The 23,684-nt window shown below is 39.9% G+C and overlaps 2 protein-coding genes across 7 annotated transcripts; one reads left to right on the forward strand and one right to left on the reverse strand.

Annotated features, from left to right (window-relative positions):
• Positions 1-827: 827 nt before the first annotated feature.
• On the reverse strand, positions 828-16,829 carry CDCA2 (cell division cycle associated 2). Of its 6 annotated transcripts, XR_003071652.2 has the most exons (16): positions 16,658-16,829; positions 15,974-16,040; positions 13,146-13,680; positions 12,360-12,490; positions 11,574-11,718; positions 10,955-11,190; positions 10,572-10,653; positions 9,853-10,076; positions 9,685-9,760; positions 9,012-9,067; positions 8,407-8,547; positions 7,508-7,682; positions 6,896-7,050; positions 5,562-6,446; positions 1,761-1,872; positions 828-1,512 (listed from the first exon to the last, which is right to left on the reverse strand). XR_003071652.2 is itself a non-coding variant. In XM_015297327.2 (15 exons), the coding sequence occupies exons 3-14, from the start codon at positions 13,492-13,494 to the stop codon at positions 5,598-5,600; spliced, it is 2,619 nt and encodes an 872-aa protein (XP_015152813.1). In that variant the 5' UTR covers positions 13,495-13,680; positions 15,974-16,040; positions 16,658-16,829; the 3' UTR covers positions 828-1,872; positions 5,562-5,597. The 6 variants fall into 6 exon arrangements, 5 of the variants coding, with proteins under 5 accessions (XP_015152813.1, XP_015152809.1, XP_004947613.1 ...); XM_015297327.2 differs by having other exon boundaries at positions 828-1,872; XM_015297323.3 differs by having other exon boundaries at positions 828-3,996.
• KCTD9 (potassium channel tetramerization domain containing 9) lies at positions 14,525-22,614 on the forward strand. Its single transcript, NM_001012839.2, has 12 exons — positions 14,525-14,619; positions 15,034-15,155; positions 16,202-16,245; positions 16,669-16,765; positions 17,247-17,305; positions 17,876-18,004; positions 18,527-18,594; positions 18,697-18,792; positions 19,219-19,368; positions 19,644-19,749; positions 20,007-20,140; positions 20,395-22,614. Exons 1-12 carry the CDS (start codon positions 14,572-14,574, stop codon positions 20,509-20,511), a joined length of 1,170 nt encoding a protein of 389 aa, NP_001012857.1. The 5' UTR covers positions 14,525-14,571; the 3' UTR covers positions 20,512-22,614.
• The last annotated feature ends 1,070 nt before the right edge of the window (positions 22,615-23,684 follow it).

A 23,684-nucleotide genomic window follows, 5' to 3' on the forward strand; every position in this document is an offset into this window, starting at 1 on the left:
ATCTGTCTCCTCTCCCTTCCAAAAACAAAAATGGCTGACCAGTTCCAAATCTGTGCAGGGGGCAGGAAGATGGGAGTCAAGGGGTCACTGGAAATAACCCAAGACTAACACCAGGTTTTTCAGGTTTGAGTTAGGGAATATGTTCCATACCCTCATTCCCAGTGCACACAGGTTTTTCTTCTTCTCCCTGCAAAGCTTGGTTAAAGTAGTTAATTGCTCTGTTATGCACAATTTACAGGACTTAATTACAAAACTAATACATTAGCCTTCTTGTCTGTAAGTTAAAGGCACAACTTCATCTTTTCCACAGGGACGCAGCAGTTAGACCTCACCTTACTGCAAGTTAAAACTGTGATTTGCACTATTTGTGTCCTAATCTTAGAAATGTGCAATCTGAAGGAATACTCAACCACACACTGCAGTTTGTTTTTAAAGTTATTTCCATTGTTTACATACCTGTTAGCATGAAAGTGAAATTTCTTTCACTGCCCACTCCTGTTCCTATGTGCTTAAGCTATACTTGGCATACTTCAGTGGCTTCATTTTTTTTCTTCCTCTCTCCATTTCCTTGTATGTAGATCTAACAATGCCTTTCTGTTTGCTTCTTTGTGCATAGATCAGCTCATCACTAATTACTTCCGTGGTCTTAGTGAATTGTGAGTGCTAGAGGATGCAGAGTTGGAAAGAGCTACAGCACAAAATTTAGAGTTCTAAAGAACCACGCAGTTATCACAATTAAATGACTATAAAATAGCAACATTTATATGCAGCACAGAGGTGTATCAATATCCACTTTATCAAGCTGGTCAGAAGCAAGTAGAGAAAAATAAACCAAAGCCATGAAGGTTTATTTACAATTATTTTAAAATATAGCTTATCAGTAAATCAGAAAAATGGCACAAGTTGTTCTGATTGTTTACTTTCCCTGCTAAGAGTAACTACCAACTTGAGAAAGTTGTTTTAATTCTGTTAAATCACATGAGAAAACTTGAAAGTATTCTCCACTTTTGTCACTGATGTGTATCTTAAATATGGCAAAATATTGGCATCAAATAATGACTGGAAAAGAATAATACATTGACCCTACTGTATTTACTGTACTCACTTCAAAGTTTTCTGAAGAAAGGATGAAACACCTTCCCTACAAGGACAGGCTGAGAGAGTGGGGCTGTGCTGCATGGAGCAGAGAAGGCTCTGGAGAGAGCTGATAGCAGCAAAGGGGCTGTAAGAAAGAAGAGGACGGACTCTAGCAGGGTCTGCAGTGACACAGCAAGGGGAAATGGTTTCAAAATAAAAGAGGGGAGATTTAGAATGGATATAAGGAAGTTTTTTAAAATAAGGGTAGCGAGGCACTGGCACAGGTTACTCACAGAAGTGGTGGGTGCCCAATCCCTGGAGACACCCAAGGTCAGGGGATGGGCTCTGAGCACTGATGGAGCTGCAGGTGTCCCTGTGCATTGCAGGGGAGTTGGACTCGATGACCTTTAAGCATCCCTTTTAGCTCAAATGACTCTATGAAAACATGTGTATTACTGTTCTTTGCATTCTTGACTCACTAACACAATGCAAATTTAAGAAAAGACCATCCCAACTATGGTGTACTTTTTGCTAGCTTCTGCATAGTCAGCTGACTACCTACAAACACATGAAGACTGTGCTTCGCAGGACGGAGTAAACAAAAGCAATATAATAACTCTTACTTATTAGTTACATCATAATTACATTGGACTGGCAAGATAACCAGCCTTTCTAGGACTCACCACTTGTTCTCTGTTAATCAGACCATGATCGTTTCGTGGCAATCTGCTAAATATGGTTCCTTGGCAGTGTACACTCAGTGCTGGCTGTCACCATACTTGAGCCATTTCATGTCTATGCAATGCAAAATGTAAGGTTGGTGAATACTTTGAAACAGAAAATAGTCTTTTGTAATAACCCTTTCTTAAGAGAGAGGAGCCTCCCTTTGGAAGAACAATTGAGAGCTGAAAGAGGCTGTCCAACACCATAGATTTCTTTATAGTGCTGCAATAGCTGAAAATTAGAACTACACACTTACAATATCTGCACACAACATACCTAAAATTGAATTGCTATACCCTTAGTCAGCAACATAGACAAGAGACCAACTTGGGAAGCACTTCTGTTCGCTGAATAAGGATTGTGAAGTTGTTGGTCCTTCAAAGGCAAATGGTAACTCACAGAACAGCACAGTTCACTCTGCAGTTTACATTTCTGTGTAACAGCACAGCCATCAAATGGTAGGTTTCACAATTGCTGGTGTCTGTAGAGATGCTTTGCCTCAGAAGAGCAAATCACACAAGAGCTGAACGTTTAAAATACTAGGACCATCTTGTCAGCCTTACTTGAAGGGCTCTTCCCTGAACTCCCATTATTTCCCTTGCTATGCAGCCCTCAGTGTTAGCAAATCTCCTACTCCTACTATTCCATGACAGATTCTAGCTCAGACCTTCACTGCTAGCCAGTCTCAATTCACTTTGTAACCCTAATCTCTAGCAATCAGCAAACACAGCCAGAAGGGACCTCAAGAGCCTGTCCAGGCCCCATTCTTACCCCAAGGAAGTATCGTATGTCATTTCAGACAGAAATTTGTTTAAACTGTTCTAAAAGCCTCCAGTGATAGAGATTCCACAGCTTCCCAAGGCAATCTACTATCTCTGGTGCTGGAGCTTCCTCTTACTGCTTAACCAGATTTATTTTTTTTTCCCCTAATTTAAAAACATTTATTGTACCATTTGGTAGAGTTACAAAGAACCAACCATTAACCTCCACCAAGCTTCTGCATAAATGAAGACTTGTCTCCCCTCAAGTCCTCTCCAGATTAAACCCAGTTACTGTAACCGCTTATTTTCTGCAGGTTCTAACCTCACCTTCATGTAAGCCAGGCAAACCGCCATTGAGTACATGGGACTCAACTCTTTATTTATCACGTTGTGCCAGGAGGTAAATCCAACCTTTGTTTTTCTTCTCCTTGCCCTGGCTCTTCTACTTCTGATTTTATTTACACTTCACATCTGAAGTGCACTTAACGCATCCACCCAAGAAACCTCAGGGGAGAATACTCTTCAACTGCTGCTGTGAATGATGCATAGGACAGCAGCACCACAAAAAGCAGGTTCTAGGCAGATTAAGTCCTCTAATATCATACATGCTAATTTACTGCCTTTCCCTCCAGGATATCTCGACTTGATCTGACTGTTTAAGGCAGATCTTCAATCTCTGACATCCACAGCCTCAAAAGGTTTGCCTTTGCCTTACTGCATGATTTAACAGGTAGACCTTAATATCTCTGCTGCAAATCTAGAGAGCAATGCTGTATTTTAAAGTGCTATATGATTTCCACATGTCGTCATACCTGAATATAATGCGTGTTTCACTTCTGTAGTGCTGATTAATTTCAGTGCTTAGTTTAGTTGTTATTTTGATTCTTCTGAACATTAGATGGTAGCAGCTATTATTACTTAGTTTTTATGTCACATAGCATCTGTTCAAAAACTTTATACGTTACATTTTCAAGATAATTCAGCTATGACCACAAAACTCATGTTAGAGTGCCCTCTCCTGGTAAGCCAACATATTGCCATCATAGCAAAACGACCCGAGTAACTGTTGCCATTCCAAACCTAAAAATTGCATTGTGACACAAACATGAAACCCGAAATAAAACATAAGGAGACTGTTTTGACAACTTCAGTAATGTTTCTATAGCAGTACAAAATGAACAGCATTTAATTAGTGAAGTTTCTTTCAAGTTGCCTTAGAAGTTCTTTTCTCGGGAAAAGCTGATGATGTCTGTAGAGAACAGTTTCATTTTTATGCATGTTTTACTGTTCTGTTTGCTTTTAAGCTTTATAAAAGCAGCCAAGTTCATGAAATATTTTATTCCATCTCAATAATGGTAAAAACAAGGTCACAGAAGAGATCATTTTCAGCAGGAAGCTCTATTTCCTGAAAGGTGGCACAGGTATTTCACTGGGGCTGAAACAGAATGGAATGAGAAATGAAAGCAACAGCAACGGTTTAAATAGGCACCTACAGTCATCATTTCTTATTTTTATACTGTTCAAACCAGAAGTATTGAAACAGTAAGATGACAGGTCAGCTACTGAGTATTACACAGTGTACGCACAGCACACACACAGAAGATTAGAAGGGCCCAGAAATGAAACACAGCCTCATCGTATCATAAATATTTCACTCGCCTCAGTCAGTTTAAGTTTTTTAAATTGTTATTTGCAATGCAATTTTTAAAAGTCTTTTGGTGGTGGTGGCTTTTGATTGGATGTGCTGGTTTAAAACCAACCTTTTGGTCTTTTCTAGCCCTCAGCTGTAGGAACCATACCCTTCACAAAGTCAAGCAAAGTCCCTAAACATTTGGTAACGACTCTGCTGCCTTACACTCCTTCCCTTCGAGTCAGAGCTTGTTTCTTATTTCCTGGAAATCTAAATTCTTTTATGGCATTTTTGAAACAGGTTTCAAAAATAATTTATAAGGAATGACCTATCACAAGGGAAATATCACCATGTCAAACAATTCAAGCTAAAAGGGCATACTGTCAAACATTTGTGGCCTGACTACTGAATAGAAATTCATGTTTTATTTGATTAGACTTCCAAAACTAACAAATCCATAGGCTTGAGTCCTGTTTTTTTGAGAAAAAAATAAAAAGAAAAAAACCCTTTTGGCAAAATATGGATTAATATCAACATCCATTCATAGGAAAAGTAACTTTTTACCATACGACTGTAATTGTGAAGTAACAACTTTGTTACTCTTTATTTAAAATGGCCGAAAGCTCCATTGTTTTCTGATAACTCTTCATTTAGCAACTTCATATAATGATTGTGCATTTGTGAGCAGAGCAAACGTGCCACGACAGATAAACCTAATACAGTCTAATTATCACTATCAAGTTTCACAGGCAGAAACCCCAAACTGCTGGGTTTGTAAGCATATTCACATATTCATCCTAACATTAAGAAAACCCATGCATGAAAAAAAAATGCATACATAAATCTAAGGTGAGGGGTTTTTTTTTGTCTTTATTGTATCTTCCAAAAAAAAAAAAAAAAATCCATTACTCCCCCCCTACAGCAATTCTTGTAGCTGACAGACATTCATCCTTGCCTTCTTGAAATGGCTGAACTTGGTGTTGCAAAGAAAGTCATTTGATGAGTTTTTAATAACACGCATGGTATTAAATTGCTATTGCTCTGTAGACAGAGCTAATCTGTGAAAACACATAAGCAAAGATGTAGACGACAATGAAGTGCTTATGTCAGAATGCAGTTCATCATGGGAGAAAAAACTATTCCTGGATTGCCTGCCATGACTGCCTATGGACCAACACACTGAGCCAAGCTGGGTTTTCCATGCAGCTCTGACCTTCAACCGTTTTATTCATCATAACTACTAAAATCAGTTCTAAGCTACTCAGAATATTAATAAGGAAATAACGAGTAAGAATTTAAGTGGAATAGAGAATTAATATCTTATTTCTAAATAGAACTCACAAGAGAGAATATAAGAATCTAATACTGACCTTCACTTAAGAAAATGAGAGGTAGCTGAAACCTCACTACGTGGTAATATTATTTTGAAGAGGTATGTTCATTTCTTCAGAGTATTCTTGGTTACTGCTGTCTCTCCTATATACAGAATTGGTTATGCTCCTTTTCCTGGTTTGAGACCAAGTTCTTGTTTCTTGAGGTGTGGATACACAAGAGCTTTTCCTCCTCCTTCTGCAAGGACCACCAGCAACATGAACAGATTCATTGTTCTCCTTCCCTGATGCTGCAAACTGGATGAGATTTTCTTCTCTGTGGTGAATATTCTCAGATTCTGTAAGGACAGATGTGCTTATTTTTCTCCTGGTTCTACAGGCAGGAGCTAGCAGAGAAGGGTTCTGCAGAATATCACTGGTTACTTCAATCCATGCAAGTCCTTCAATTTCAGCATCTTTCTGTAGTCTCATGCTGCGCCTCACCTGACTTGTTTCACTGCTCATACTTGACTTTCTTCTCAAAGGCTTTTTTAAGGAGTTACTTTTTAGCTGAGGAGCCGATAAAACTTCTTCAATATCAAAAGAAGAAACTTGAAGATCGTCTCCAGTCGTTTCAAAATGAGACTTTTCAATAGGAGGAATATACACGATACTGCTACTTCTTCTTGGTGGTCTACTTCTTGAAGACCTTTTAGGTGGACACTCAGTTCTTTGGAGAATCTCATGTACATCAGTGTCCTTTTGGTTAGGATATTCTAGCCCTGTCAGCCACTCTTCCTTCTTTGGGAAATCTCCCTGTAATTTTTCATGTTCTATCAAGAAATCACTTTCTGTTTTCTCTTTTAAACATGCAATCTCTTCAGCTTGCTGGAAACAGTCATATGTATTGAGAACATCGTTTGTGTCTGGCACAACGTTTGGAAACTGCAAAAAAAAAAAAAAAAAAAAGGCAAAAATAATCCATATAAAATTTGTTTCAAACAGCTGATAATTAAACAAGTACTCTAGATTTCCTCATTAAGTTGAGTCATTCTCAAAAATAAAAGCCAAACAACTAAAAAAATCTAAATTCCTAGAACCCCACATGTTGGAAAGAACCTGCTCCAAAGAGGGGTGCAGTTGATGCTGCTTGAGGCCTTTTCAGCTGAGTTCTGAATAACTCCTTCCAAGGATGCAGATTCCATGACCTCTCTGGGCATCCTCTTTCAGTGTTTAACCATTAACAGCTAATTTTTTTTTTTCCAATTTCCCTAAAGTCTCTCTCTTTTTTTTTTTTTAATACAACAAAACCAAGCACAAGACTTACTTTCTAGCACTAACATTAAGCAGATCAGTTACCTTATTATCAATTCTAGAAACAGACTTCAGATCACCTGAAATACTGTATTGCTGGGGCTGCCTTCTTCCACAATATCCAGGTTCTCAGAGCTTGGATACACATGAACAACAGGGATGTTTGTCTCTATCCTTTTTTCAATCACTTGCTCCTGTTGAACATCGTTATGAACATCCCTGGGTGTGGAATGATCTAAAAATACAAAGAATGATACATGGTTACCTGACTCCAGTTGTGAATGTACAAAATCAACTTCTGAAATATTACAATAAAAAGTTCCTAATATTTTACTCACCAAACAGAAATCTACTAAATAAGCATTCCGAATAACCAGCATTAAAAGTCTCCCCAGAAAGCTACTGCACATCATGTTCCTATTTGTCAGTTATCCAGTGAGAGAACAGAATCTTTTTTTGTAGTGAGCTTTCCAGTAGAGTTAAATTTATGCAGCTGGAGACTAATAATCTATTAGATGCTTTGGACTCTGTTATTTATTTCTACTTCGTTCTACTCCAGAAGCTATTAAAAGTGAAAAATGCGTACTGGGCTCTTTATCTGTGCACAAGGTAGCTCTCAACAGTTTTGTAAATAACTATGAAATAAAAGCCAAGGAATGACTAAGGCAAAATAAAAATAAAGAACACATTACCTGGAAAATATGCAATTGCCTTTGGTGAATTTGGAGATGAGGCAGAAGAGAAAACTTCTGGAATCTCAAGGATAGGACTCAGAAGAGGTTTCTTCGAAGCCATTTCTCTTTCCCCATATAAAGATTTTTTCACTTTTCTCTTTCTTCTTTTCCCAAAGGTTGCACGTTTTGTTTTCTGAAGAGACCAAGAGGACCACATAGAGCACAATGCAAATACAAGGATCTTTTGTGGCATTTTCCAACAAGGAATTTGCACCATTACTGGATTTTATGGAAAATAATAATCTCCCTACAAATTATGTCCTGCTTGTTCTGCTCTCTTCACATTAATCTAAAAACTACAATATAAAGAATTATTTCTCCAGTGAGATCTGATTTTTAACTTAACCAAATCAGGAAATCAAGCAAATGAGTTTTTCAAATCAAAACTATATTTCTAGTTTGAAGAGGATTATGTGCTTTCTTTTCCAACACACAAAATGCTCAAATACTCCAGAGGCCTCACACCTTTGTGACATTTAAAGCAAACTGGCATATAACTGGGCAAGTTCAAAGAATTATCAGCTGTGTGCAGTTGACAAGAGAACCATAAACAGTCCCTGAAGTCTCAAAGGTTGTGCCTTTCACTTCTGAAATACCCCTCTTTGCCCTACAAGTATTGAAAGCCCTTCCAGTCAGCCCTAACAATACAGCTGTGATAGTAAGTCAAGGGAAACAAGAGACAGACATGATGAGGAAAGTATTGGCAGCAACAGGAAACAAAAACATCCTTTAGAAAATGTGTAATATAAACATTAAAATAATCATGGAAAACATACAAGAAAGAAGACTAATTGTGTGAGATGTTGGGACAGAGAAATAAAGGTAGTATTCACCAACTGCACTGAGCTGTCACTTACTTGCTTCTTTTTGGCAGCAGATACAGTCACACTCTTTGGTCTTTGAAGTTCATTCTTCCTTGGATTTTTAATGTCTTTAGCATTCTTAGTGTTGGTTGTTCTTGAGATGCTACAATCAGTCCCCTCAGAAATGGTGCTATACTGTTGAAGAATAGGAATTTTTAGTTATTGGGGTGAATGTTTATGTGTAGGTGCATGTTTGTTTTTTCAAAAAAAGCAACACAGTGCAAAAGACCTAAGAACCCCTCTGTAATTACATGTCAATGACTGAGGCCCTTGATCCCATCAATGAAAGCCTGTGGATCTATCTCTTCCAACTTTTTGTCATGGCTAAACTCTTTGGGAAAGTTCCTGCAACAGTTAACAGAAAGAGCAAACTTAAGTATCAGATTGTAATCCAAACTGGTGTTAATAACTGAAAAGCCACTTTTTGTCAAAAATGAGATTTCCTCAGCTGCACAAAGTGGAGATATTCCCATAGACCTGGATGTCTACAATTCTCATATCTGAGGATGCAAAAGCTCTGATGTACTTCAAGAGGTATACAAAAATATCCTTGTTGGAAGAAGTAGAGAAAACAAAACCCCACCATTAAAGAACCTCACCTTCCTTTTAGTAGAGGAGCAAGTCATTTTCACATCTGATTTGTCAGTTTCTGCTTCTATACATGAAGAAAATAAAAATATTGGTTCTGATCAGCAAAAGTCAATCATATTTTGAGGAAATTATTCACACGATTTTAACACTACTCTCAGCATGTTTAGATTTGAGCCTAGAGTGAGATTTTGTGCACGTAGGATTATCAAACGTGGCCAGATAAAAAAAGAAAAGCTTACTTTGCAAAATATATCAGAAGAAAAATAATACTCAATAACAAATTAAGTAACACTTACAAAGCTTTCTCTGAGAGATAAAAACACAAATGCATATCCTCCTTTCTATTTTCTTATAGCGTTGCTTGCTATTTTAAAACCATCAAAACCACAATATCATAAATCCAGATAGTAAGCCCAGTTATTTAAAGCAGTAAGCCTGATTAGATCAACCACTTGTGTGGAAAAACACAAGCTCAAATAACATCCAGTTAATCTAAACAGTAGGCAAACTCTGGCAGCTACTTCAATGACCTTTACAGGAAAGGAAGAGCATTTAACTTCAGGCACAAGACATCCTATGTTGAACAAACAAACAAAAAAACCCAACACAATTGTGTCATCTCTCCATTTTTAGATACACAAAGATATACTGTTTAATGACAAAAATATGAGTCAAGGTTACCTTTTGTATTTTCAACAGGTAAGAGCTTTTCTGAAACAGAGCTCTCCTGCAGCTCCTGAGGAGGCTGAATACATTCCTGTAAGATAAATGAAGAAAAGTTAATACACTGAACACTCACAGGGACTGTAAGAAGGCTGTTTTTGTAGTTATAAAGAAAACAAAACTTACATCACTGCTATCAAAGTTTGGCTGAGTTAATGGTTCTTCAGTGAGCCCTGCCCTTATGAAAGGGCTGTCACGTTCTGATCCTGAACGGCAGACCGGTGTTGATCCTTTGCGCAGTGGAGTATTTGCAGGCAAAGTTTTATCAAATATTTCTGGGCTGAGATCATCTCCAAAAGTCACTTTTTTCTTCTTCGCCCTTTTGGGGCTGTAATGTTCAGTTTTCTCTACTGCAATAAAATACACCGACTGCTTAACAGACTTAAAGCAGAGCTTTCACAGAGCAGAGACTTCTCAAGGCCTTTTTACAGGTCTTAATATTCCCTCAAATAATCACACACCAAACAACAAACTATTGCCCTTAGACATGAATTCTACAAGAATTTTTAGTTTAGCATTACTATAATATCAAGAAATAAGGAAAAAAGAAAATAGAAGTCTAGAAGAGACCAGCTGCCTCTCAAGCTGTAGCTAGAAACGGTAAAATCTCAAGAATAACAGGCAGTTTTTGTAATACTGGTATCAATATCAGTATTTTTGGTATTAAATATTTTCTGAAGTGTATTTTTTTTTCCCTTGGTAACTTTATTTTCCACTTCACACTGTATGTTACCACTTACAAGCTATTTCAGTGGTGGTTAATCTATAATACCCTTCAGATCTTGCAAATCTCTTCCAGTTTACAGAACAGAAGAAGAAAAACATACACAAAAAAGGAATCAAACCTGTTTGCAGTGCTTCACAGATGTGATCAGAGACTGTAAAAGATTCACTTCCTCCTCTGTGAACAGTATTGTTTGAATATTCCTATCAAAAGTGATAATAGCATCTATTAAGTACCATTTAAGGACCGTCCTTTTTCAAATCAAAAGTGAAAATAACTTCCTCTGAAAGTAAAATTTATAATCAGTGCAACTCTTTAACAAACGTATTTGTTTTTTAAGTAAAACTTAAAAGCATAAAAATGGATCTTCCCATAAGAAGAATGCTTCAAACCAACCATGACACAAACATAACCACTGATAACCATCTCTGGTGCATACAAATAGTCAGAAAGCATCTTAAAATACGAATCAATTTCCACTGTGATGTAAGTTAATTAACCAACCTTCTTGCAGTCCATCAGTTGCTTCACTGGTGTTTTCTTCAACACAGATCGCAGCTGTGAGCCACTCGGTGTGGATTCACTTAACGAAGCATTTCTCATTTGCAGTGGAGTGACAGGCGGCTTGCTTTCATCATATATTGCCACAATTAGTTCTTCTGCAAAATTAACCTTTTTCCTGCTTTCGTCTGATATGACATTACTTCTGACTTCTTTACTGATATGGTCGGGACTGAAATCTTTAAAGTACGTATATATGAAAATTAAAGACTGAAGTGAAATTGAGAAGCCTTTAGTATTAGCTCTATGAAAAACACGTGTATACCCCTCACCAGAGTCTGTCAACTACTTCATTCAGAGTCTCAGGAAGAATCTGTTCTTCTCTGAATGTTTGCTACTGTTGTGCCATATTTACATTCCACACTTTGAGCAATTCATGAAACAAAATGTGAAAATTGAGTGCTACATGAAGGATAAGATTTCTGGGGAGGATTTCTCTCCCCAGGAGTCTCTACACTCCCCTCTGCTTCACAAACACAAAATGCTCAACTATTCTGCTTTAGCATTGTTTCATATTTATGGACTTAAAGGAAGACCTAATATTTAAAATCAATTAACTTACAACAGCCATCTTCCTGAAAAGCAGCAGGTACTTCTGAGAGTCCAGAGAAGCCCGTCTTCCCTTCAGTGTCTTGATCTGACTTAAAAGTTCTTTGAAAGATATCCATTTTGCTCTTCAGTGACCTGGCAAACTGACAAGGACTGACCTGTTAAAAGAAAATCAATGTCAGCAGACACTTCTTTCAAGATAGCATGCAATTTTCTTTAGTTCTTATTTATACCTTTTACATAAAGAACACTTAGGGAGGGAGCAAGTATTTTATCTCACTGCTGCTTTACTCATACGGTGAAAAACAAGTAAAAGAGGAACAGTATCAAGAAATTTGTTGTTCTTTCCTAATCTGTCCCTCTAGGCCATTTCCAGAATTTGTTTACTGTGAGTCTATGTTGGTTTGAATTAAAACAAGTCTGATTTCAAATAAAAGAAAAAAAGAAAAAAAAAAAAGAAAATTCACTGATGTTAGTATTTACTTAAATCTGAACCATCTAAGTTTAATTTGCCAGATATCTAAGTGCAGTGAATGCAGATAAATGAAGGTTATGGTAAGTGAAAATAAACACAAAAAAGAATCCAGACTCTACAGAGACATAACCAGTATCAACTCTCTATTTTAAAATAAGGTGTCCAAGGAAAATCAACAAAATTAAGGCCAAAATTATTTCTTCTACCAACCCCTTCCTTGGGCTTGTAGTCTCTTTCTGCCAACAGGTGTTAAATTCGAAGACTTGCACAGTGATCCCTAGGGGAATTAAAATGATGCATTAGACACTTGAGAATGACCCTCACCTGTGTAGAAGCTTCTTTTTGCCTATTGCTTTTCTGCTGGGCAAGGTATTGAATGAGGGCATTGTTTTCCGGAGACCCCCGTGCTCCAATGGCTGATCTTCGTCTCAGCTTCAGTGCAGCTGGAGACTTTGCTGAAATGGAGACAGGAGGAAAAAATACAATGAAGATACACAGCAGAGTACTGTTTAAATTATCTTTATTTTATTTTTTTAAGAGTTGTTTATGTTATTTATGGAAACAACCTTATTTAGCTGCTTGGCTCAGAAAACCATCAGAGAATCATAGGTTCACCAAGGGTGGAAAAGACCTGCAACATCATCCAGTCCAACCCCTTCTCTTTCATGTTGTTTTTCAATCAAGTCCCTAAAAACAGATTCTAAAACTCTGTACAACAGAAAAATAAGACTTTGACCTCTGTTTTTTTCAAGTAAGAAAATAAAGAATAAAAAGCAACTATACCATATATCAAGAGAGAAACTGAAGTGTTTGGTTTGTTTTTTTTTTTTTCAATCGTGAGTTAAGGAACACAAACAATACTTGCAGAGTTCATCTGACTACTCCCACATTAAACTCATTGACAGCTAATCACCAGAACAGAAAAATAGAGAATTAAAGCAAATAGGGAATGAAGTCAAATTCCTACCCTTGGACTTGCTGTATCTCAGCTGGTCACTGTGAACCTGACTGAACTCTGAAGCTTTTGATAAGGGATTGGACTGGACAACCTCCTGTTGTCTGTTCCTCAGAGAACAGCAGACAGCACTGATCACTCCAGCCTTGCCTTACCTGTAGATCCATTAACAAAGCTTTCTGGAGTAATCCCAAAATCAGCAGTAGTTACAGTTGCAAAATCAACACTTTTTCTCCTCTGTTTCTCTGATAATCCACAATAGGATTTTTCTTCTGCTTTGAGCCTTGCAGGTGTCAAGCAGCACTCATCTCCCAGAGGCATAGGTCTACCTGAAACATTCTCCTTGCTGCTCAGAGGCCAGGCAGCTTCACCAACCACAGCCCTTTTTGGAGTATCAGAGGGGCATTCTGCCCATTGATGGCTGTCAGCATCCTCTGCACCATGGTTCGATTCCTGTTCTCGGCCTTCAGTCCCATTGCTTACATTCTCTTTCTCAGATGCCATTTTGGCTTTGGGCTCAGTCACTTTGCAAACTCTCCACTCTTCTGATGGGGATCTCTTCCTTCACTGCAGGATTTCTGCTCTCATTGCTTTCAGCTTCCAGCACAGCATCTATCACCTTTGACCACAACGTGTTTTAAGCCTGAAGAACCACTGAGTCATTCTTTGTTCTCCTGTAACGACAGCTCCCTGTCAAAAAGGACAAGAAGTTTTAAGTTATTTGATAAGGAAAAGAGTCCTCTGACGATGTGAAACGACTGCAGATCCAGGAATTCCCTGGGGGGGGGGGGGGGGGGGGAGGGGGCGGGCAGGGAAAGCCTTATGCCCAGAGCACACACAGAAGCATGGCCATAGGTAAGGAAACACAGGCCTGTGCCTTTACTTTGTGATAAATGTATACGTTCCACGTTTAAATACACGTTTTAAATGCAATCACGTCGCAATTGCGTTACAACGTGTACGAACAGCTTAAAGAGGAGAGGGAAGGGGGGGTTGTTTAGGACGCTCACACCTTTCGCACTCAGTTTCTCAGATTTAAAAGCTCAGGGAAACTGGTCAGGAAGTTTTGGATTCACAGCAGCCCACGCGGCCACGCGATCGGTTCCACGGACGGACCGGGCAGTGCAGGGCGGGAGCGGCCACACAGGGCATTCCAGAGCCCCCCCTTCATCCCCTCAGCGCTTCGCGCTCCCCTCAGCCGCCCGCCGCCCTCCGCCCCCTCAGCCGCCGGCCCCGCTCGCGCCTCTCACATTCAAACCGCGGAGAGATCACTGACCGTTACTCTCGCGCCGCAGTGCCATTTTGAAAGCAACGGTCGGCGCGGCGAGCCGCGTCCGCGTGACAGCGCGCACCAATCACGGGCCGCGCTCGGCTTCAGGGACCCAAATTCCTCCTTTGATTGGCTGCTGGCAGCACTGCCCCCGCCCCCAACCCGCCCACCCGTCGTTTCCCCGCCCCTCCGGCGGGGCGCGTTTCTCATTGGCCGGTGACTTGGCTTTCGATTGGTCGTAGTTCCCGTCGCTCAGGGAGCGCTGCCTTCCGGGTTCGGCGGCAGGAGGAGCGGGGCGCCGCTGGCGCAGCATGAGGCGGGTCACGCTGTTCGTTAACGGCAGTCCCCGGAACGGGAAGGTGAGGGGCGGGGGTTGTGGCCTGTGGGTAGGCTTTGGGAACCTGCACGTGGATTTCTGAGGCGTTCTACTTCCCTCTGCTTGGTTTGGGGCCGGAGGGCTGCCCGTTGTGGCTGTGATTGGGGTCCTTGGGTCTGGGGTTGGGGGCTGGGCCGGGGCCTAGGCCTGCGTGTGGGGCAGCGCTGGGCGCTGTGAGGAATTGCCCTGAGCTGCTAGCTCTGGTTACCTGAGCAGATCAGGGATGTGCTGCGGCCTTTCTGTGCTGTGCTTTCTGTTGGCCAGCTGATAAATAACCCGCCTTCCACTCTGTTCAGAGCTGTGAGGCAATTGTCTGTAGTGAAAGCAGTTCATGTTTTAAGGCCCAACGCTGCTCTGGGATGGCAGTAGCCCCAGTGTGGTTCCCTTCTCTTTGCAGGTGGTGGCTGTATATGGCACGCTGTCGGATTTGCTGTCTGTGGCGAGCAATAAACTGGGGATTAAAGCAACCAGTGTTTACAATGGGAAAGGTGGACTCATCGATGATATCGCTTTGATTAGGTAAGGTTGATCCCATAAGTGCCAAATTATGGATGGAGATTAATAGCCCATTAATGCTCTGACCTTAATAAGGGCTGGAGCACCTTTCCTATGAAGAAAGGCTGGGGGAGTTGGGCTTGTTTAGCTTGGAGAAGGCTCCAGGGAGACCTCATTGTGGCCTTTCAGTACTGGAAGGGAGCTTACAAGCAGGAGGGGGACCGACTTTTTATATGCTGTGATAGGATGGAGGGGAATAGCTTTAAACTAAAAGATGAGATCTGGGTTGGATGTTAGGAGGAAGCTGCTTACTCAGAGGGTGGTGATGCTCTGGCACTGCTGCTCACGGAAGCTGTGAATGTTCCATCCCTGCAGTTGTTGGGGGGGGGCTGGATGGGGACATAGACAGCCTGATCTAGTGGGGGGCAAACAGCCCACAGCAGAGGGATTGGAGCTCAATGGTCTTTAAGGTCCCTTCTAACCTAAGCCATTCTGTGAATAACAAGTGCCTTCCATAAAACCAGATCTTTTCCAGCTAGTATACTCAACGGACTACTCACCTCAAGGAAAAATAATGCTGTCTACAGAACATCAAAGAATTTCTATTTTGATGGATCTGAATTTGATGCAAGTTGCACTGTATGCTTTTTAATGTCCTTCTGAGTGGATTCACATATGGCAGAAAGTCCCAATAGTCTGTTTAGCTCTCAGATGGGATTTTTTGAAAAGGAGACAAACTGTGGCATGGCTTTGGCTTCATATAACATGAAGCCCCTCAGAATGGGGAGAAGAGGAACTATTTCCTAAAATTAAAGCTGCTCAATATCAGAAGTGATCTCTACCTGGCTGATACAGGTCTCTGTTGGTAGCATCTCTAGTATAGCTGGTAGAATTGCAGTCATCTGGAACCTGCGAAGTTAAGAGAACAATCAGATTCTTAATTCTAACTAATGGAATCTGATTATCATGTACCTGAAACTAATCGGGGGGATCCCAATGTCACTTAGATGAACGAAAAGCTGTTTCATCTTTTTTTCTGTTTCTCTTCCCCCTGCCCTCTCCCCTTCCAGAGATGATGATGTTCTGTTTGTCTGTGAAGGGGAACCGTTCATTGGTAAGTCTCTGGAATTCTTCAGCCTTTTGTTTACGTGAGCAGATCGTGACAGAACAAGGGGGAATGGATTTAAACTAAAAGAGGGAAAAAATAGGTTAGATGTTAAGAGGAAATTCTCTACTCATAGAGCAGTGAGGCCTTGGCACTGCTGCCCAGGGAGCTGTGGGTGCCTCTTTTCCTGGAGGTGCCCCAAGGCAGACTGGATGGGACCCTGGGCACCCTGATCTGATGGGGGGGGGTGGGCAGTGGCAGGGGATGGGTGGGCTTTGAGGTCCCTCCAACCCAAGCCATTCTATGATTCTTTGCTTTGCTTTAGTGTAAATTTAAAATTTAATTTTTTGGTGTTTTCAGAAACCTGTTACTGTAAAGAGGATTTGGAAATGTTCACAACTCGTAACATCTGTGTTCTTACCACCTATGTAGATCCTCAGACTGATGCGAGACCTCATGAAGAGCTTACAGGGGCACACACAGACTGGTTAACACTCAATGTTGGAGGTCGATACTTCACCACGACACGGTAAAAATGGGGCTAGTTGAGCAGGAATTATCTTCAGTAAGGTTGCTATAGTAGTTGGTGTGTGTTCAGGTAGTGAGACTTTGGATACTCTTGAGAAAGAACAAGAAAAGTCATTTGCTATGGAGTAAGAGAGCTTTTGCAGCTTTTTCAGTATTAGGCATTTGATGCCACCATTCTGAAAAGAATTCTTAAACAGTTCGCACGTGTGCTAACAGTGGTGAAAAGTCTGAACAGGCCTGCATTTATCCCTGGAACATTTCAGCTAACAAAGTGCTTTGTATTTAAAATACCTTTGATACACCTTAGATCAGAAGTGTGATTTGTTGTCTCTTCTGAAATCAAATTAGTACAGAGTTGGAATGCATATCATGCACCATTAATTACCTTCAAGGTGCCAAGGAAATGCATTCCCTCCAGCAAATGGGTCTTGTAGCAAAACTTTCCATTTGAAAAATAAAATTGCACTGCCTTTATTTTCTAGGAGTACTTTGGTTAATAAAGAACCTGACAGTATGTTGGCCCACATGTTTAAAGATAAAGGTTAGTATCTCGAATTAAAACTCACCCTTTAAGCTAATGAATTAGCCAAACAGGTAAAAGGCACTATTAAGTTAAAGGTGTTATTTATATGTTAAAGTATTAAAAGTATGTTAAAGCATCAAAGCACAACATGTGATCATTTTCTCTAATTGTATATTTCTCCCTTGTTCGTATAATGTTTATCTCACAAATTGAACATAGAACTCCCATCCAGAGTTAATATTTTAGAGTCTTTTTTTTCTAGTTTAGACTCTTCTGGCTGTTGCATTTTACTCAGTTTTGTGAACACCAAATGAGATGTGTTTACCAATCAAGGGCAGATTAAAATCTTACAGCTGCTTTTACTCTAATAGTTGTTCTTAGACATGTCATGAAATGTGTTTTAGCTATTTATAGCACGAAGGGGTTACATGTAAGGGGAATTTTCCCTTCCACTCCTATTTTCCTTCCTTTTCTCTAAGAAATGCCCTTTCATGTGGAAGGTTTCAATCCTGTATCCCCTTGGTAGTAACAATCTGAAACTTGTAGCAAATGCTTTTAGATTTAAGTATGTGTGTTTTGTGGCAACAGATGCTTGGGGAAATAAGCAAGATCACAGAGGAGCATTCCTAATTGATCGCAGCCCAGAGTATTTTGAGCCTATTTTGAACTATTTGCGTCATGGACAGCTCATTGTCAATGATGGCATCAATCTGCTTGGTAGGTATTACCTGTATGACATCTCCTAAGTTCATATTCTTATAAGTCTAACTTTGCCCTGAGGTAAACATGATAAAATCACTGGGGCTTGTGTCTGCTTATGTAAATGTTTAATATTTTACTATGGAGAATTTATTCTCAAACAGTCCCTGGATTTGATATCTTAATACTTACACTTGAAACTCATTTTTTTCTTTTTAACTGAAAGTAAGCTCTGTTTTCCTCTGTCCCATTACAGTGTAATATAATGTGTATGGCTGACAGTTCTATTAGCTCATGCATTTGTTAGGCATTTCCTAAGGCTTAGGAGGTGCTCTGTTCATCTGTTGGTTACTGTAGCTAAAACAGAGTTATGACAAACAGGGAAAGATAGTTGAATTGGCAATCCTCTGATAGGGAGGCTGGATTAACCTGAAGCTTATGTTCTTGGCATGGCTATACATTGCCTTCTCCAGTGAGGGAAGAGTGGTATCTCATTTAATGGCTCCGTGTAAATAACAAATAACTGCTTTGTTTTGTTAGGTGTTTTGGAAGAAGCCAGGTTTTTTGGTATCGATTCATTAATTGAACATCTAGAAATAGCTATTAAGGTAACTTGCTTGCTTTTATACATGAACGTGCATGTCCTGCTCTTCCAGGCAATATATAACTTAGTCTTATCCGTATTAGCTTGTAAACAACTCTTTCAACAGAACTCACAGCCAGCAGAGGACCACTCTCCTATATCTCGAAAAGAGTTTGTGCGATTCCTGCTGGCAACCCCAACCAAGTCTGAGCTGCGATGTCAGGTATGGAAATGCAAACTTTGCCTTAATCTGTAGTGTTGGTGTCAGGTGTTGAAATGCCCTGCAGCATCATGTGATGATGTGAAATTCAAGCATGTGTTTCTCCACCCCTGCCTTCCTGTTTTTAATTGAGGTTTTGATGCCAAGCTGTGGCAGAGTAACTTTAGTATGAAATTTGAGTGCAATGTTTTGGCTGCTTTACCTTAGATCAGTTTGTTAAGCTGTTCTATTTTAAATGTAGGATGCATTTGAATAGTAATGCCAAGCTGTAAAGCACTGGCTTTAGGTTTAGGTCTTATATAATAGAATAGGTGCCCTTGTATGTGCATGCATCTTTGCGTGTGTGGCAGAGAAATGATGCTTTTAACTGTGCTGTATTCAGAGCTACACCTTACCTTTTGTAACTTTTGGGGTTGGTTTTGGTTTTAGGGTCTCAATTTCAGTGGAGCAGATCTTTCACGACTAGATCTTCGATATATCAACTTCAAGATGGCTAACCTAAGCCGCTGCAACCTAGCACATGCCAATTTATGTTGTGCAAATCTTGAAAGAGCTGACCTTTCTGGATCAGTGCTTGATGTAAGAGTTATTGTGCTTTGGAAGGTTTGGGCTGTCCTGTCCTCTTAAAGAAAGAGGAATTAGAACAAGTTGGGGGGAAGCGAGGAGGAGGGTGTGGAATTACCTGTTGTCCCGATGATGTAATATCAAGTTCTTACACTGCCTCAAAGTAACAAGGCTGTTGTGGTTTAGTAGCTTCACTTCCTAAGCATAAATGAAGACCACAATCTGACTACTTCTGGCATTGTGCAATTGTGCACTTGCATGAATTTCCCTGATGCATTTTTCTCTATCAGTGTGCAAACCTCCAAGGGGTGAAGATGCTGTGTTCCAATGCAGAAGGAGCATCTCTAAAAGGGTGCAATTTTGAAGACCCATCTGGCATTAAAGCTAATTTGGAAGGTAAGAGATTTTTGTGTGTTAAGTATTCCATGGAAACTGAGCCGCATGTGTTTTAAGATCCATATGTTATGTACAAGATTGAGCCATGATTTGTGCAATACATGTGTTTACATTGAGGAGCCATATATATGTAAGACTGAGTGCAACTGTATAATCATTACACATAGATATCAATTTACATGGCACTGAACAAGCATTTCTCTGGAATCCCATGTTTCTAAGTGTTCTTCCTTTGTAAAAGTACTTTTGTGTTCTAGGTGCTAACCTGAAAGGTGTTGACATGGAAGGCAGTCAAATGACAGGAATTAATCTCAGAGTTGCAACACTGAAAAATGCAAAACTAAAGAACTGTAATCTTAGAGGAGCAACTTTGGCAGGAACTGATTTGGAAGTGAGTTACAATTCATTTTATATACTAAATGTCAACTAATAGAATTCTGGGGATTGGCATTCAGCAAAACCAAATCCAGTTGTTAGTATAACATGCAACCACTGTCTTACTCTAGTTTTAGTTGTATCTTGTGACAGAGTAAGGAGATTGAAGTTATAGGAGCATACGTGGCTTCTGCATAAATGCATTTAAAGTTTTTGAACCCCAAAGTTCTGTGTGTATTCAACTAATACTTGATCTCTTTTACCCTCTAGAACTGTGATCTTTCAGGTTGTGATCTACAAGAAGCTAATCTGAGGGGATCTAATGTAAAAGGAGCTATTTTTGAAGAGATGCTGACACCTTTGCACATGTCTCAGAGCGTCAGATAGGGAAGAGAATATGCTGAAGAGGAAGGAATCAAAACGTGGTGACTTTATTCATGTCCTCCCCTTATTAAGTTAAAAGTATTGGTTATTAGACAACATATATTTGCAGTAGTGCCTAAGTAAGCTATTATTGCTTTTTGGGGAGGGAGCTTTAATTGAAGAGGTAGAAATAGGTAAATAGATACTGTTTCTACCTCTGAACAGAGTGAGGAAGTGAACTGGTTCTAGGATCAGTGTGTGTGGCTTTTTGTTGACAAGCATTGCCTCACTTTGGAATTCATTTTAATTTATAAAGCACAATATATGCAATTCTATTTATTAAATCTGTAGCTGCAATACGAATAGAAAATGTTATTCATGTATAGTAGCATCAAAGTTCAGGTTTACAGTTAGACTAACTGTAAATACACTAGTTTCTTCATTCATGCACAGTACATTAAAGGATATGTGGTTTAGATAATGTCCACAGGATGTTTTCAGGTACTCTTCTGGGTTGAAAACAGTAGTTAACTGTCATTATAGGTAATATATTGCCTTGTAGTAGTTAGCATTCAGGTATAGAACAGCTTTATTATCTTCTAAAATGTGCTGTGGAAGCTGCTTCCACTGAAGGGATCTGCACACACAGCAGATTTGGTTATAACAAAACCATCCTTGTTCAAAACTGGGATTGCTTATTTAATCTTTTCCAAATTAGTATACGACTGCACTATCAATTACAGCTGCTAAGGAAACATTCTCTTGCTTTCAAATGTGCTATCCATTCCCAACCTGGAGTACCTGTAGATTTTCTTCATTCTTGGTGGGGAATTAAAAGTACATAGGAAAATCCAATCCACCGTCACCAGAGATGAGCACTGGGGCCACAGCACCCATTCCTTTCTCCCCTGCCATGCCTCCAGTATATGAATAAATGGCACTTGTTTCCCTTTCATGTACTATGCAAACTTGTACACTGCATCCTTGACCGCATGGGTGTAATCCTTTCCCCAGCGAGATGTCAGTATACCACTTTGGGCCTGCTTAAAAGTGGCTGTGAAAGCCTCTTTGCATGGGGTGGAGTGCCCTTTTCACAGCTGCTTTACATGTGAGCAAATATGGAACTATGTGACTTCTGCAGTGCAGAAAGCCTGACAGCATTTCTTTAGGTGGTGGTGCACTTCATCTTGTAAGCTGTTTCCACTGTAGTATCAAGCTGAGTTCTCATCTAACGTTTATTTTATACACAATCAAAAAGCACACGAAGAAACTATACCAAAAAAGGTGCATCAAGAACTATTACCTCAGATGCTTCTTTAAAATACCCCAAAGTTAAAACTAACATTGAATCTAGGGAAATAGAGCTGTTACTAAAGTCCAGAACAGATATATCCTAAAACTTACAGAACATGATCTGTCAGCAGTGCTTTGAGTTCCAATTACTTCGGTGCGTTGCCTCTTACATGCAGTGCAGAATTTCCCATCCTCTGAAGTCACAGTTATCGTCTCAGTGGTTGCTATGAAAATGCTGCTTTGCCATCAGTCTAGAAAGATGATTAGTTTAGGAACAGTTTATGATGTGTTTGGGGGAGAGGTGTTGGGTTTGATGATACTCAGGCATATCGTGTGAACTTCCGGGACTCAAAATCCTACAGCCCTGTGGTTCAGAATTGGGATTTCTTTTCTGAATTCCCTGGTCTCTTTAATCTGGCTCTAGGATAACACCCTATCCTTGGTCAAATACATCCATAGGGAAATACTTCATGATTTTTTGGAGTCCTATCTCCCACCTCATCACTTCCACTGAGTGATGTCTATGTTGCAGAAGAAGAAGATTCCTAGGGCTAGAGAAACAAATGAATTATTTTTCTTTATCATATTTTGTAGCTAGAAGTAAAATATTGTATGGGAAAATATATTTTCATAATCACTGTGTATAAAATATATTTGAACTTTCACTGAAGCACTATGTTTTAAATATCACTGCATGTGGCGTCATTCATTCGCAGATGAATTTAAGGTACCTCTTTTGCTATGACAGAGCTGTATGAATAGCCTGAAGTGGCATATTCAGAACATGCAGGTTCCAGCCTAATTCAAATTGCATTAATAAAAGTGGGAAATACACAAGTGTCTTTGTCTTACTTGAATTTTACTTAGAAGGACAAGAAGTTAGAAAAGATGCCAGATCTTAAAATTGTATACAAACTGTAGCTAAAGTTGACTTTTGCCTTCCATGAAACCCTTAGCCTGGATTTATATGTGCTCTCTCAAAAGGACTACATCGTGTATGCTTGACTACTTACTTTATGAGAAGACAATTTTAGACATCTTTCTTTTTGAAGAGGCAGTTAGTGCTCTATGCCAGAAAGCAGAAGAGTTTTTATGCTCAAGAATAAAGTTTACCTGTTAGAAAAGCAAGAAAATGAGATTTAGGAGGGGTGGTTTACTGCAATATTTGATTCATTCTGCTTGAGAACTTCTTTATGCCCTCTCTTATCTTATTTCAAATCGCCATTCACCAGCTTTGTCCTTACCCATCATATCTGCTTAATGAAATACTTGGAGCCAGAAGTCCATTGACCACAGTTTACATAGATATGTGCACTGTTTCTGACCCGCTTTCCACTTCAGAGATCATCATCACGCAGTGCAAACAGCTACACTGCCCCACTTAGAATTGTAGAATGGCTTGGGTTGGAAGGGACCCAAGGATCACTGAGTTCCAAGCCCCTGCCACAGGCAGGGCCACCAACCTCCAGATCTGCTACTAGGCCAGGTTGTTAATAAATGCTGCTAGACCAGGTTACTTCATAAATTCTAAAGCATTTCCAGATGAAAACTGTGCTCAACTTTGGTCTATGTAAAAGGCTGATGATTTCAGTCTAATAAACTCTGTGATAGAACACTGCTATTACAAACACAAGGCATATGGAAAGTCAACATCTAGGAGTGATTCTGGAGGGTCTATGCCAACCATATTTACCAGTGGCTGAAACTGAAGAGAGGTCACATGCAAAGCCCAGCTCTACTCTTTGATTTCTTCTGTCTGAAGCTCTCCCAGACCTCGGATCAGCCTTCCACATGGGCTCTGCCTCTGCCAAAATCAGAGTCCTTTGTTGGTTTCCATTACGTGGGGCTGTAGAAGTATTTGTGGGCAAACTGAACCAGTTGTAGTCTTCTCTCCCACCTCCTTT

This window comes from Gallus gallus, chromosome 22 (genome assembly GCF_016699485.2).
Source record: "Gallus gallus isolate bGalGal1 chromosome 22, bGalGal1.mat.broiler.GRCg7b, whole genome shotgun sequence".
Classification (NCBI taxonomy): Eukaryota; Metazoa; Chordata; class Aves; order Galliformes; family Phasianidae; genus Gallus; species Gallus gallus.

Excerpts from the sequence above, each read along its gene's own strand:
- CDCA2 (XM_015297327.2), bottom strand. The coding sequence starts at position 13,494 with ATGGCATCTGAGAAAGAGAATGTAAGCAATGGGACTGAAGGCCGAGAA. Across the intron at positions 11,719-12,359 it reads AAAAAGAAGCTTCTACACAG|GTCAGTCCTTGTCAGTTTGC; the intron begins GTGAGGGTCATT and ends TTCTTTTAACAG. Across the intron at positions 9,761-9,852 it reads CAAACTTTGATAGCAGTGAT|GAATGTATTCAGCCTCCTCA; the intron begins GTAAGTTTTGTT and ends TTTATCTTACAG.
- KCTD9 (NM_001012839.2), top strand. The coding sequence starts at position 14,572 with ATGAGGCGGGTCACGCTGTTCGTTAACGGCAGTCCCCGGAACGGGAAG. Across the intron at positions 18,595-18,696 it reads ATCTAGAAATAGCTATTAAG|AACTCACAGCCAGCAGAGGA; the intron begins GTAACTTGCTTG and ends CTCTTTCAACAG. Across the intron at positions 19,369-19,643 it reads TTTCTGGATCAGTGCTTGAT|TGTGCAAACCTCCAAGGGGT; the intron begins GTAAGAGTTATT and ends TTTCTCTATCAG.